This window comes from Chelon labrosus (assembly GCF_963514085.1).
Source record: "Chelon labrosus genome assembly, chromosome: 24".
NCBI lineage: Eukaryota > Metazoa > Chordata > Actinopteri > Mugiliformes > Mugilidae > Chelon > Chelon labrosus.
The window spans coordinates 12872958-12887797 of NC_140357.1; the positions used below are offsets into that span (position 1 = coordinate 12872958).

At 52.0% G+C, this 14840-nt stretch overlaps 1 protein-coding gene across 4 annotated transcripts in view; it reads right to left on the minus strand.

Annotated features, from left to right (window-relative positions):
* The window catches only part of zeb2b (zinc finger E-box binding homeobox 2b), a 66755-nt gene that overhangs the window by 16695 nt on the left and 35220 nt on the right, over nt 1–14840 (minus strand). For 3 of the 4 annotated variants that reach the window (XM_084574371.1, XM_084574370.1, XM_084574373.1), the window contains exon 3: nt 862–1116. In XM_084574371.1, the coding sequence (XP_084430497.1) occupies nt 862–1116 (255 nt within the window). The remainder of the gene's footprint in view (nt 1–861; nt 1117–14840) is intronic. The other variant, XM_084574372.1, reaches the window with a different exon arrangement.

Here is a 14840-nt window from a genome sequence, read left to right on the forward strand (position 1 = left end):
TCTCCTCCTTCTTTGCAGCAGGAGCAGCTAGTTCATTAGCAGAAATGAATAGCGGAGCCCGGCTCATTTAAATGGGCTGTCTTACATGACTTCTCGCCGTACTCTGTTCCCGTCACATGCTTCCAAGAATCATTGACTCTTATTATACATGTAAATGGCTATCATAAAAATAAAAATTTCATTTAAGATTGTTAATGACTTTCTGCAGCCGTCTGGCTTCCTTTAATGATTACACCCCTGCCCCCTAATTAAAAGTATTTGTCTTTCAAGCATCCGTGACTGACTGGGGCTAACCCTCACCCCCCTCCTCCTCCTCCTCCCCCTACACGCCGCCTCCCAAACCTCCTTTTGCACGAGGAGTCGCTCAACAAAAGACGATAAGTCGGTCAGGTTTTTCGGGGAGGTGTCACCTGCTCGGGATTAGGCAGCTTGTTAGGGAGAAGGATCACGGTCTTGCAGAAACCTGCAGACGGAAAAGAAGCTTCCCCCCGGCGAGGTTATACATTACTGTAAATATTTTTCGTTGTTTGGCTCAGAGGAGGACTTTTCTCTAAGCGTGAACCAAATGGTCTCCGCCGCTCCGCAGAGAAACTGTTTATCGTGTCGGGGCGGAGGAAGCGGGGGGGGGGAGGCGTCATCCGGGCCTCCAGCGTCAGACCCGGCTCGAGCGCTGTTTGCCGAGCGCTCGGCGGGGTTTGTTCAAGTCTACCCGGGCGGGCACCAGATGGGTGGGGTTTTAGTGGCAGGATGTGCACACATTTGATATAAAGTATCTGAAACTGAGCTTAGCGGCGGGTTTCAGACGTGACTGACGGCTCACCTGAACCGGAGGAAACAAAAACAAAAAGAAGCAGCACTCACCAGTACCGTCGACCGAGGCGCTCAGCATGTCGTTGTCGGGCCAGACGTGCTCCACGCCGCTGTCCCGCATCTCGTCGTCCTCCTCCTCCTTGCCGAGCAGGCCGTGGCCCTCGGTGCGCGGCGAGGCCTCCGGGTTGGTGAGGCTGGCGGGGCTTCCCGCGCCGTTGATCAGGGGGTCTTCCTCGGACACCGGCAGCTTGTCCTCCTCCTCCGTCTCAGAGCCCGTCTCCACCACATTCTCGTAGTTCAGAGCTGGAGGAGCAAAAAAACAAGGAAATTAAAAAAGATAACCCACCGCGTCACAGCTTCGTACAAAGCTCTCGTTTTTATTTCTTATTTTTTTTAGAGTTACACCCCAATTACAGCATCCGCGGCTGGAATTTGCGACCGAGCCGCGGCGGTGGGCAGACAGCTGTCGAGGAGATGCGAGCCAAAATAGCCACTAATTTTCAGTGGTGCTCAGATGCCTCGGATGCCAACGAGCTGCACCTTTCAGGACGGCTCTGCTCCGGGAGCATGCCGCTCACGCCTGAGATGCTCCACATAGCACGAGCAATATTACAAAATGTTGTTGCTATGCATGCTGAAGGCTTAACCTATAGTCGTTTAGATGTCTCCCTGCGCCGTAGCCCTCGGACGCGTTCGCATCGGCGCTGAACCGTGAACATAAATGTTTCCTAACGTATGGAAATACAAAAAAACACGCCGAGGGCTTATGGAGGAGCCGGCATTCATTTCATACGAGGGCTCGCAGCAGCAGGCAGGCAGGGCTCGCCCGCTTCCAACAACACCCAGGTCCCAGACATATGCCTGCTCTTCTTAAAATAGACGGCCTGTAAATAAGGGCTGTGAACTCAATCAAAGGTGGCTCTCGTGCAAATTAGTCACCGCCATCGGCTGGTTCTCGGCGAGGACGTGCACCGCGGCGTAAATCAACTGCAGAAGAAGAAGAAGAAGGAGAAGAAGGAGAAGAAGAAGAAGGGGGGTGAAGGGGGGGCGTCAGAAGACTTAGCGGAGCGGTGCAGATGGAGCGCGAGGCGAGCCAGGAGCATGGCATCACATGGGGACACACCTCATCTGGCAGCTTGTGCAAGAATGTTCTGTGGTAAGAGCCAATCATGGGAGGGCCCCGAGTTTGAGCCACCAGAGTGAAGAGGTGGAGGCTTTTTTTAAACCTGCTTTGGCTGAATTTATGTTTCTTAGCAAGAAGAAGAGAAAGAAAGGAAAAAGAAGTCTGTGGAGCTTTGGTGCGACAGATTTCTATCGTCGTCTTTTAACATTTCTGCAGAAATTGTGCAAAAGCGTGCAAACTGTGACCCCGTTAAAGGTTTTGGGGTTTTGTGGCAGAGGTTGCAGCTACCGAGGGCCCCGGAAAGGAAAGGAAAGGAAAGCGTCCCCCCTCTGCATCTCGAACATTTCCCAGAAACCAGACGAAGTCCGGCCGCATGACGTTTGTGAGAACATTATCCATATGAAAAGATAAGCCTCCCCACATCTCCTCCTAACACGTCTCCGCGCGATTGACCGGCCTGCACTTGCCTTCAGCGAACAACTGCACAACAGGTGCAAATTAAAATGAAAACAGGGGCTTTCAAACGTGGGAGGGAGGAGGGAGGGAGGGAGGCGGGCGGACGGGTGGGCAGAGAGGGAGAGGGAGGGAGGAGGGTGGGAGTTCGGTGACCTGCCTCGAATACCAATCGACGGAGGAAACAAAACCTTTTCAAGAGGTGTGATCACAAGGGTTTAGGCAAGTTCAGACTCAGTAATGCTCCTTGGGGACGACGGAGGAAAAAAAAAGGCAACCGAGGCCGGAGACCCTGGAGACGTTGGGAGCTCCTGGGTGGTCCACGTCCACCTCCGCTCTGTACCTGCTTCAAACGTAAAAGTTAATCAACAACGAGGTTCTCAGCAAACTCCCATCAGCTCTGTGTCCCCCCTTCTCCTCCTCCTCCTCCTCCTCTAGATGAAGAAGAGGGGGGGGACGGTAGAACAAAAGGCCAAGAGGCTTGGGAAGCTATCAACCCGCCGCTGTGAACCTGATCTCTGGATGCAGATTCAATGACGGCCGAGCTGGGGGCCGCCTGAATGAAATTATCTAAGGCTGGACAGGTTTTAAAGGGGCCCATTCTCCCCCAATAAAAGGAGCGAGGGAGCTTCTTTTTGTTTAGCAACACATCCACGGCGGCAACGCACACCGGCAACAAACTTTGACTATCCAGGAAGGCAGGAAGGGAGGAAGGGAGGGAGGAGGGGGGAAGTTTTCTGAACAAATCCGATGCACGTACGAGGGAAAAGAGGAAAAGGAGGAGGAGGAGGAGGAGGAGGGCGTCTGAACTGTCGCGGAGAGAGCTACCGAACGTCAGCTGTCAACATATACCTCCAAGAAGGCGAAAAAAAAAAATGACAGCGGGGTGCTCGTCAAGTCAAACGTGTACTATTAACGTCGAGAAAGCCGCCATTGTTGAGGTGCCACCGCTGACAAGAGCCTCTCCCTCTCCCGGCTCCCGGCATCTATTGGTATTGTGTCAAGCAACAAAGTAATTCTAACCTACTAATATTTCGCAAGGCAGTTATTTCGCTCCCCACCACCACCTCCTCCTCCACCTCCCGTCCTCCCGAAGCTCACTCTTAATCAGCCTTTTGTGTTGCAGAGGAGGGAGAAAGACAAAGACAAGATAATGTTTACTCCTTCGTTTAGTCGCCACCTTAAAGAAGAAGAAGTGTCGACAAAAAGCAATTAGGGGAGCGACGCTACCTGTTCTCTTTCAAGGTGAACACGAGCAGGAGCCGCCGCCGTCGGGCAGATAATTAAAATGACACATGTAACAGCGCAATTCTTGTTTAATATCAGCTTTTAAACTATCTGACATAACCCTTTCACAGGCCTGGCATTAGGCTGTCACTCAGAGCGCAGCAGTAATACTGGTGTATTGATTGGGGTAGCTGGTGACAGCGACAGTGTGTGAAGGGGGGAGAAGAAGAAGAAGTCTTATTAAAGCCTCGTCATTTCTTTGATAAAGATAAATAAAGAAGAAACAATAGCAGAGGCAACGCTTCAGCCCTGACAGCCGTGGCTCTGCACGCACGGAGAAGCCGCTGGAGTTAATTCAGAAACGATTTGACCTCCCGGAAAACTTTTCATGCACCCGTATCCTGCAGGAACCTGCACAAGCAGCAAACAGGTAATAATCATTTTATTTGTCTAACACTCAGAGGAGGAGAGAGCTTCCTGCAGCCGAGGCCCGGCGAGCGCTCCAGGCCGGAGAATACGACTAACACCCACGTTCGGCGCTCTCTCACGCTAACCCCGGCTGACTTTCTGTCTTTCTAGAGTCAAGTGTCGAGGCTTAGCTCCAGGTGACGCGCTCAGGCCTCCTACGCCGATAATGAGCCGGGACGTTCTCCCTTGTTGGACGGTAACCGCTCCTCGCGCTCGCTAACCCGTCTCATGAATGCGAGCCGAGACGATCACCTGGATGGCCGCGGGGAAGAGGAGGAGGAGGTGTGGAAGCGAGGTCGCCGGTGACCTTTTGTCTGACACGCAGCAGTTTAAGCGCTTCCCCGGGTTAGCTCACCTACGGCCAGACACTTTCTCAGCTCAGCTTTTTTTTTTTTTTTTTGCCGCAGGGCTATCGACGGATTTCTAACACTTTTAAGGGAAAACAAAATCACGCCAAAGAGGAGAAAGTTTCAGAGATAACGTCACACGGGAGCCGAGTCGGCGCAGACAAAAGAGCGGCAGACGTGTTTGGATATTTTTCGCTATCTTGTCTCGGTATAATGGCGTGATCGAGCACAAGGGGGCAAATCAGGGCCAAGTCGGTGAAAGGACGGTGGCAGAGGGCAAACAAAAGCCCTGAAAGGAGACAGAGAGAGAGAGAGTGAGGGGTGAGGCGAGGGAGGAGGAGGGAGGAGGGAGGGAGCGATGAATGGTGAAAACTCAGTGAAGTGTAAACGCAACCTGGGACTGCGTGTCTGTCTATAGAGACAGGGGGAGGGGTGTCTCTAAGTTGCTGAGGACACTTTTTTTTGGTTTTGCGTCCCTCACACACACACACACACACACACACACACACAGGTTGTGCAAAGTGGCGACAACTTCTTCTTCTTCTCGGGACGTCACATTGAGAAACGGTCGTTTTTTGGGACGATGGGGGGAAACTTCCAGCGTGTCGCCGCGCATCCGTCAAACCGCCGCCGGGCTTTGTCCGGGAGGAGACCCCTCGCAGCAGCCCGGACTCTAATTCAATTAAAGCCCCATTTATTTGCGGAGGAGGCCCGAGCAGGAGCAACAGGCTGGGGAGGGAGGGAGAGAGGGGTGAGGGAGAGAGAGGGGAGAGAGAAAGCTCCGAGGTTTGCTCAACAGCTCAGGGGTCCCACCTTTGCAGGGTCCTGCATGGATTCACCATCTGTGCCCCCTCTTCCTCCTCCCCTAGTTCACACATGTTCCTGCCTCCAACAAATGTTCGGAGTAAACCCTCCCCTCCCCTCTCTTCCCTCCCCTCCTCTCCCCTCCTCTCCCCCTCCTTCCTCGTCACACAAGCCAAAGAAGAAGAATAAAAAAGACACACAAAAGCTTCCCCTGGCTGCCCTCAGGACTCCCAGGCCAGGAGAGTGGGAGGGAGAATTCAGAGAAGAAGAACAGAGGAGGTAGGGGAGAGGAAGAAAGGGGGGAGGAAGGGAGGAAGGGAGGAAGGGGGGAGGAGCACCATATATAGATATATATATATTTATTTTATTCCAGCTCAGGTGAGCCTCCCTGTCTCCCCCCTGACACACGTCAAGCACACGGGAAGAAGAGAGAAAAGGGGGGAGGAGGAGGGAGGGAGGGGGGGTAAAAAAAAAAAAAAAAAAACGGTTAAAATTAGAAAATTTAATTTATTTGATAATTTCCCAGAATAATTAGAGTTAATATGGGTTAATTAATATGCAAATCTCTCAGCAGATGTTCGGCAGCGAGGCTGTGGCTGCGGCTGAGGAAGGAGAGGGAGAAAAAATAAAATAAATAAATAAAATAAATAAAAAATAAATAAAAAAATAAACAGCCCTCCCTCCTCTTCCTTTTCTCCCTCCATCTCCTCTCCTCTCATCCCCACTCCCCGTCCCCTCCATCTACTTTCTCCTGCCTGGTTTTGGCTGTCAGTTATTGGGCCGTAATTACTGTAACTAACCAAACACACACACACACACACACACACACACACCAACGAGGAGGGAGGGAGGGAGGGAGGGAGGGGAGGAAGGAAAGGAGGGGGGGAGAAAAGAAACGTTTGCTTCCAGTTTTTTTGGACGTCGTCGTCGCAGGCGAAGCGGGGGCTTCTCACACACATAAAGGGGAGACCATCGCTAATTTCCCCTCCCTCCGCCATAAAGGCCCGAGCTGAATGAATGAATGAATGAATGAATGAATGAATGAATGCAGCCAGCCTCAAACTATTTGGGGGGGGTCGTGCAAAAATGTAAAAAAGGACGTTTAGATTTAAACATCTAGAGCGTCACATAAGTCATAAATAAGATTGTTGCACGCTGCTTAGAAGCACTAGTTGCAGGGGTTTTCCTGTGGGAGGGGCTTTGATTCATGGATTCCTCCCTGGGGAGGGACAGAGAGACGTATCAGGGTTCAACCTCCCTCCAATAATAATGTGTCTCTGATAGCAGAGAAAGAAAGAGAGAGAAAGAGGGAGCACCACAAGCTGAGACTCTTATCTAAATCATTCTCTACGGTGCAGGATCGCCCTTCGTCCCAAACCTCCTCCTCCTCCTCCTCCTCCTCTTGCTCCTCTTCCTCCTAGCTGCCCAATCTCAAAGAGACACCGAGGCTCAAAGCCACGACTCCACGCCCCGACCAGTGCAAACACTCACACACACCTTCACGGCATGCATTCACAAAAAAAAAAAACGCAGGTTCCAGTCGCCTCCTGTTATCAGGTCTAAAGTGAAACCGTTACCCCTCACCCCTCCTCCCCCTCACCCCTCCCCCTCTCCCCATGAGAGCCGGTGTGGCCTTGCAGCGCTTGATAACACATCGAGCCCCGGGTTCATCTGTTTATGCATCGCCTCTTATCTCGGCCCTGGAAGTGCTGCGGAAAATCCTAAACGTTCCGAGAGAGAGAAGAGAAGAGAGAAGGAGTCAGGAATAAAAACTCTTCCTGCTGCTCTGCACCGGCAATTCCTCATCTCCGACGGCCGCTCCAACAAAAAAAAAGAAAGAAAGAATCTATAAAAATAAATTACTCGCGCTAAGTATATGCAAATTCAAATGTAAGCAATCATTGCAAAATTAATTTTGCCAGAACTGATTAAAAGCTTTAATAAATCTATATACAGTATTGCACCAATCTGATATTGTAAATTTATTACGCTCCCTGTAAGATTAATTAGAAAGCCGCGGTAACATATTGCACTGCCAGGACAGATTACTGTACTTTTTTTTTTTTTTGGTTAATAACAGTTAAGCAGAACCTGAGCTGTAATTACCAGCTAACAGGAGCTGTTTGATGCAGGCGGCAGGAGACGAGGAGGAGGACGGAAAGAAATAAAAAGACAAAAGCATCTGTTCTGCTTGAAGTTCTGTCTTTTTTTTTAAAAGCGGAAAGAGATCAAAGATGGGTTCATGTTTTCTCTCTTTCTTTTTTTTTTGTGAAAAGAAGTCGTGCAGGACGCCAGACACCAGAGAAAACAAGCAGTTTGACGAGGCCAAGGTTGCTCTGCATTCTTGTGCACGGCGGCGGCGTTGGCGGCGGCGTTGGCGGCGGCAGGGGCCATGGCCACGTTTATCTCAGCAAAACAACACCTGAGAGCCAACAACGCCGCCTCAAACCTCCCTAAAAAGCAGCACGTTTAAGTGTGAGGTAACGGGACGCGTCCTGAAAATGTGACTGACAGCGACAAGGAAATAAAAAACAAAACAGGGGAGGAGTGAGACCTCCTGTCATCGTCGTAAAAAACACTCTGCTCAGTCACCAGCTGCTAAAAGGTCGATTTGGGGTAGATGAGGGGTGGGGGGGGGGTGAAGTCAAGCCGGGACCTCAGATGGACTTAAGAGATCAGACAGGATGAACCGGGAGGGTGGGGGGTCCAGGTGAAGGGAGGGAGGGGGGGAGGGGCCTAATCATTCACATGCTAATGAGAGTGTAAAATCACATCTGTTACCCAACACACACACACTCCCTGTTTCCTGGTGCTTGTTTGATACCTGCTATTCAGGTGACAAAGATCTTTTTGTGTGTGTGTGTGTGTGTGTGTGTGTGCTACACCCCCCCACCCCAGCAGGGAACCGGCAAACAGGGCCCCTCCACACATGAGACGTCCCGACAGAGAGGGAGAGCAACTCTCTCTGACACTGTTACCAACTTCCCAATTAGCTAGCAGCCGGCCAGGAGGGAGGGGAGGAGGAGGGGAGGAGGGAGGAGTCTGGACTGATGGGGGGGGGGGGGGGGGGGGGGGGGGGGCACAGCTTATTGTCACAGCAACGACCCGAGCGCCTAAAAGCATCCCCCTAGAAGCCCCCGCTGAGGGGCTTTTCCCTTTTAAACGGAGCCAATAACTCAACTCGGCGTCCCGAGCGATATCCTGCGCACCTTCTCATTTACCCAAACATCTGCATGCACGCATGTGTGTGTGTGTGTGTGTGTGTGTTTGTGTGTGTGTGTCTTTATCTTTGTGTGTGTGTGTGTAGACGGATGCCGCTAGCGGCGGCGGCGAGCGAGCGAGGTGCAGGCCAGGTGTGAGACGGCAGCGAGATGACACAACTTAACCTCTCTCTCGATCTCGGTAAACGGCGCAAAACAGCCTCCCCCCCCCTCCCTCACCTCACCCCCCTCCCTCTCACCCCTCCCTCCCCCCCACAAGAGACTTCTACATGACGTGGGTGGGAGTAAACAGGAGAAGCGGACCGAGGCGTTTTATTTTTTATTTTACTCTCCTTCCTCTTCACCGGTTGCGTTCTTTGTTGTACCTGTGTCTCTTGTGTAGCCGCGGGAGGGCGAAAACTACACTTTTAATTACATGGTGGGAGGGAGAGGGGGAGAGAAAGGGGGGAGGGATGTTAGGATGAGGACACCTAGGGCTCTTTAGCATAGTCTGCGATAAAAAGCTTCAACGGCAAAGTTCAAGCAACAGAGCGGTGGTAACAGGCGTCTGGTTTCAGCTCACCTAGACTCCACCTGACGCTTCTTCTTGTCGTTGTGCACGTCTACTTCACGAATAAATAAAATAAATAAATAAATAAATAAAGATAAAAACTGACTTCTATTCACCCCTCTCCGTGCATATGTGGCTTACATAATTGAGCAGCTCCGTCGGGGCATGACGCGAGTGGCTGCAACACACGTGTTCCCTCGCTCTCCATCAGAAAGTAAAAAGGAAATTTTGATCTGAGGCTTCTCCCCCCTTTACCTCACCCCACCTCACCCCACCTCATCACATCTAACCAACCCTTGGGCTCTCTGCCTCCCCGTGTTTCTGTCAATCCCCCTTTTTTTTTTTTTTTTTTTTTTGATCAGTGGCTTGAAAGCGTGGAGCATGTGTGAGCGCTCAGGTACCCGGGGTATGCAGAGGTGCTAATTAGCTCGGCGGGATAATTGATGTGTAGATTACACCGGTGAACAAATGCTCTGACTTGTTTGTTCTTCGCACTTCCTCTGTAAAAAAATAAATAAATAACTACCTAAACCCTCCTCCTCCTCCTTCTTCTTTCTGTTCTGCAGCAGCACCTCCAACCTAATGAACAATTTACCTGGCTTGTAAAGGAGGAGGTGGTTGAGGCTGCCAAGGAGGAGGGAAACAAAGCGGAGGGGTTCATTTCCCACAGGTGGAACTACTGTCTCCTGCTCCCCTGGTGTCGAGGAGGGAGGGAGGGAGGGAGGGGGAGGTGGAGGAGGAGGCTGGCTGCTGAAGAGGAGCATGTGTACATATGCCAAAACCCTGAAGGAGAGGACGGCGAGCATACATAATTCCAAAAGGGAAACAATTTTCAAAATGAAAGAGCATGCCATTAAGAGCGCCGGTAGGCTTCCATTGTTCTCCTCTCCTATAATGCTATTTCCTCCATCTTTTGTCTTTGGGATGCTATTATTAGCCGGAGCGTGCACGTGAATACCCCGACTCCCTCCCCTTCGCCGCCGCCGCCGCCTGCGTCCGTTCAATAGGGTTTGAATTTGCTCATTAACGGCTAAGAATCCGCAAACACATTCGCCGGAGCTTTTTGCTACTGCTAATAAACTAATCATGCCCCCGCCGTCTAATTGGGAAATAGAATGAGGGGTAGGAATGAGAGCTTTCGCCTGAGGAGCTATTTATTTATTTTTTTTTCTTCTAGTGGAGCCCATTAGCAGGACAGATGTAGAGGCAAAAGGTGAGCGGCGGCGGAGAAGGCGGCGGCGGCGTCGCCACGCTCCTGGACCGCACGTAATCCGTCACCCGCGCTGGTTTGCAAGTTAAACACATTACCGCCGCGCTCATTGGGGCTCATTTCTAGGATGCATAGCTCTGGCTCTTTTTCCTCCCCCCCCACGCCCCCTCCTGTGCAGAGCGCTGACAAACCTGCCAGGGCACTGTCACTGCACGCAGGCCATTACCATTCCTCTTAGCGGCCGTGATTAGCCGGCGCTGGCAGGGCCAACAGAGCGGCGACAGGGTTAGCTCACATCTCTTTAGAGTCCTGCGTCCAATCTCCACTTCGGGCTCCCGGAAGTCGTGTAATTTTTTATTCTCCCCGAGCGAAAGAAGAAGAAGCAGGAGGAGGAGGAGGAGGGAATGATTTGTAAAAGGTAAACGAGTTCTGCGCGATGTCAAACGCCGCTCCTCACTCTGTATTTACCGACGAATTAAAGCCCGCCAGGACGCCGGCGCGGCTCCTTCCTCAAGAAGAAGGAGAAGATCATTTTATCCCGTTGTTATTGCGTTAGCGGCCCCGAGGCACCTTGAGTTTGCTATGTCGGGCGAGCGATAAGGGAAGGAAGAGAGATGAGGTCTCCTTCTTTAGATCAACCCTGAACTCCCCGGGACAGATTACCGTGTCATCAGAAACCCACGAGCGGCGTGTTTGGACTACGGCGGATTGGGAGTCTTGCTGACTAACTGGCAGTTTCCGTCGCCAACCTGATAACTCTCCTCCAACATCGCTCACCCCGGCCCGGCCCAGCCCGGCCCGTTGAGGAGCCAGCCAGAAAGCAAACCAAGCAGCCACTCTCTCTCTCTCTCTCTCTCTCTCTTTTTTGTTTTTCCTCCCTGCCTTTTTCCTGTCGCCATCTCGGTATTTAATCTAACACCGGCAGGCGGCAAGAAGGGTTTACTTTCCACCCCCCCCCCCAAAGACAGAGCTTTGCGAAGGCAAGAGAAAGAGAGAAAGGGAGAGAGAGTGGAGCGCTGAGGCGTGGAGGGACAGGGGAGTGGAGGCGAGGCACAGGAAACCTGGGCCAAGCGTCACTTTTAACAAAAGCCTTTCATCTTCCTCTCCGCTTTCCCCCCCAAGACACTGCGCTTCCAGCAGTGGGATCCTTTTAAGTACATACCTGATAAGGAAACTTTTTTTTTCTTCCCTTTCGAGAGTGCATAAAGGAAAAGTACCCCCCTCCTCCTCCTCCTCACCTCCACCACCATCCTCCACCTCCTCCCACACACATACCCACACCCCAGTGTGGTTTAAACCCTCTCATCGCTTTGAACGCCAGATACTGTCCCTTTTATCCGCGGCAAACGGGTTTCCTATGGCTATTAACTCATTCAAAACAGGTAATTACGGCGTGCACGCAGAGACGCCGCGGATCAGAGCGAGCTGCTCGGGCCCACTCCACCTATGCAATCAAACCGGGGGCCACGTCTGAGCTGGTGGAGAGAGAGAGAGGTAGCAGGAGGATCCATTTGTGGATAACTGCAGCTAATCCATTTTAGTCAGGAGTCGCCGTGGCAGCAGGGCTGTGTGAGCACAAAGGGGGGACGAGAGGGGGAGGGGGGGGGGCGTGGGCAGGCCTCCCTCGTGGGACGTATCTGATGGAGAGGTCATAAATCACGGAGAAGAAGTTGAAAAAGTCGAGCTCCCACGGAGGGAGAGAGGTAAAAAGGGGAACGCCGCCCTCCAAGGAAAACAACCAAGGCTATCATCACCTTAGTTAAAATATCAGCAACCTCAGGGCCCTCCCCAAAAAACAATGCCCTCCACGTCCCCCCCCGTCCTGCCCCGCGCGGTTGAAAGGAGGGTAAGGATTCATGCAGGACCTCTGACGGGCGGTTGTTATTGCGGGACAATTCCCTCAAGTGCAGTTAACATAGCACGGCGGACATTTTTATCCAGGGAGGGCATGCATCATTTTTAGCTTGGGACATCCCAGGAGGGGACAAGGGGACGGCGTTTTGTGGCGCAGGGCGATCTAGCCTGACAGTTTGACTCAAGAGATGTTGCAGAGTCACAAAAAGACGACTCATCGGCGAGCGAGGAGTTCCTCTTTCACCTATCGTCTCATCTACACAGGAAGTAAACGGCGCCCCAGGGGAGCACTCACTCCTTCCTTCCCCGTCTTCCCTTTTTTTTTTTCTCCTCCTCCTCCTCCTCCTCCTCCTCCTCCTCCTCTCTGCTGCTGTTTGTTGTTTCAGGTAATGAAAACAGAGCGTCTGACAGCGACGTGTTCGTGTTGTTTTCGTGACCCGAGCGACTCGCCCCCAGCCTCCTGCAACGCTCGCTCAAGGCAGAGGTGAAGTTTGACAAGATCCTTAAACGCTCCCCCCTCCTCCTCCTCCTCTCCTCCTCCTCCCCACCTCCCCTCCCCTCCACTCAGATTTCGAAGCAAGCTGTTGCGTAAGAAACTCTCTGTATCTATGGTAATGGGCAGCTAATTGATCCCATGGGGCTTTCGCTGGCATGGGGAGAACTTATTTACTCTTGCGACACAGGAATATTTCAGCTCAGACATTTTTTCTCTCAAGACCTCCTCTAATGTGACTATAACTCTCAAATTCTCTTATCTGCACAGGGCACGGCAAGGTGCAAGGGTAGGAGGGAGGAGGAGGGGGGCGGCTGGGGCAATGTCTACACATTTTCCCATTTGAGAAACATGTGTTCACGGGGTGACAATCAGCCGCCCGGTGCACCGCGGAGAGGAACCAATCAGGCTTTAACACCTTGACTCTTCTCTCCGAATGTGGCCGCCGCCGCTGCGACCGCCGCCGCCTCCATGTCAGTGCTACAAATTGGCTTCCAACAGGAATCCAAGGTGCCAAAGAGCCATTAGACGGACAAAGGATTGAACTCTACCCGGCGATTAATGTGTCAAAATCCTGAGCCTGTGTGATACACGGGAATCAAGCCTCTTCATTAGGCCGCGCTGTAAAGGAAAGAGACATCTCTCTCTCTCTGTGCCTGGTTCACCTCAGCGTGCGCTCCTCCGCTCGTAAAGATGAACCGATCTATTTTTTATTTGCTATTGTCTCAAGCATGAAAACACCTGCACCGCTGAGCGACAACAGCGCCCCGGCTGTCGGCGGAGCCCGTCTCCAATTAAACAAAAGCCCCGTAATCTGGCCCTGACAGAGCGGATTAGGTTTTCTCCTGCCTGGTGGGGCCCTCGCAGGCTGGAGGAAGGAGGAAGGAGGAAGGAGGCGGCGGCGGGTTAACCACGGCTCGCAACTTCATTTCCTGCGCCCCCCCTTCTTTCGCATCCTCCCACGGAGTTACCTGACTCAGCGCAGGTCGAATCAAATCCCGTCCCGAAGATAGCGGCTAATCATTTGTCACCCCACCAGAAGCAATTCCCTCCAATCGCCCGGGAATAACAAGAGAGCGCTGGATGTCGAGGACGAATCTCTGCAGAGTCCCGCTCCGCATACAACAGCTGACAGAGGCTCACACCTCCCGACTTACAAGCCCTCAACGCTCGGGCCCTTCAATTTTGCGAGCAGAAAGAACACATAATCACACAGAAGCTTTGGGAAAGTATGGGAAAACACATGCTGGTAATATGCATGCATGCAGGCCTGTGGAAAACACACACACACACACACAGACGCTAGCCGGTCCATGCAGCTGTTTCCTTCTGGGATTCCTTGAGCTGTTACACTCTGATGCTCTCTGCAGCTGAGCCCTTCTGCATGTGTTCAACTAAAAACTTAGTGAAATATGTGAGCGCGACATCCAAGATCCTTCAGAGTCTCCACCACCACCACCACCACCAACCTCCCAGACATGACACAAGGAAACTCTGGTGAACTCTGCTTCCCATTTTGAAACACGCACCGATTTCTTTTCCTTGAGCAAGAGGGGAGACGTTTCAACAGCAAACATCTTGACCCGTTAGCCAACTCCTCCTCCTGCTCCTGCTCTCTCTGAACTTTGCGCTGCTTTCGATAAAGAATTGAGCAAAGACCTCCGTCGTTTGTGGACACAAAGGTGCTTCGGATGGAGCAAGCAGCACGTAGTGAAATACGCTGGGTTTGTTTGGAGCGTTTCAGCGAGGTTCATGAGGTTTTATATTTTGAGTTAGTGAACTGACTGGCTCTGGGACGGCTGCCCACACATCATTGGTCATACTTAATTACATTATGCACGGCGTGGGGATATTCATAGCGTGCATGAGCTGCGAATTAAAAGGGAAGAAAGAGACAATATTGCCAGTGTGGAAAAGGACCTCTGACATCGAACGAATTCTGCGATTTATTTAAAAAAGACACCGTCCTATTTGATTAGCAATGCTAAATTAGCGTCAATTTAGAGAGAGAGGGAGGGAGGGGAGGAGGGAGAAGAAGAAGAGGAAGAAGTCCAACCTGAGAGGAGATGAGTGCGGCGGTGGCGTCTAGCTAGTTGATGGCGTAATGCACCAGTCTGCGCGTTGCAGATAAGAGCGCCGCGCCGTGCAGGCGGCCCTAGGCCCCGACGCCAGCTAGCGAGAGAGCGAGCGGTTGTGGGGGAAGGTCGGGTGTTTGTACACAGAGTACGAGACAAACGAGAAAGGTGCTTGACGCCGTGAAGAGACTTATCTCTCATTAAC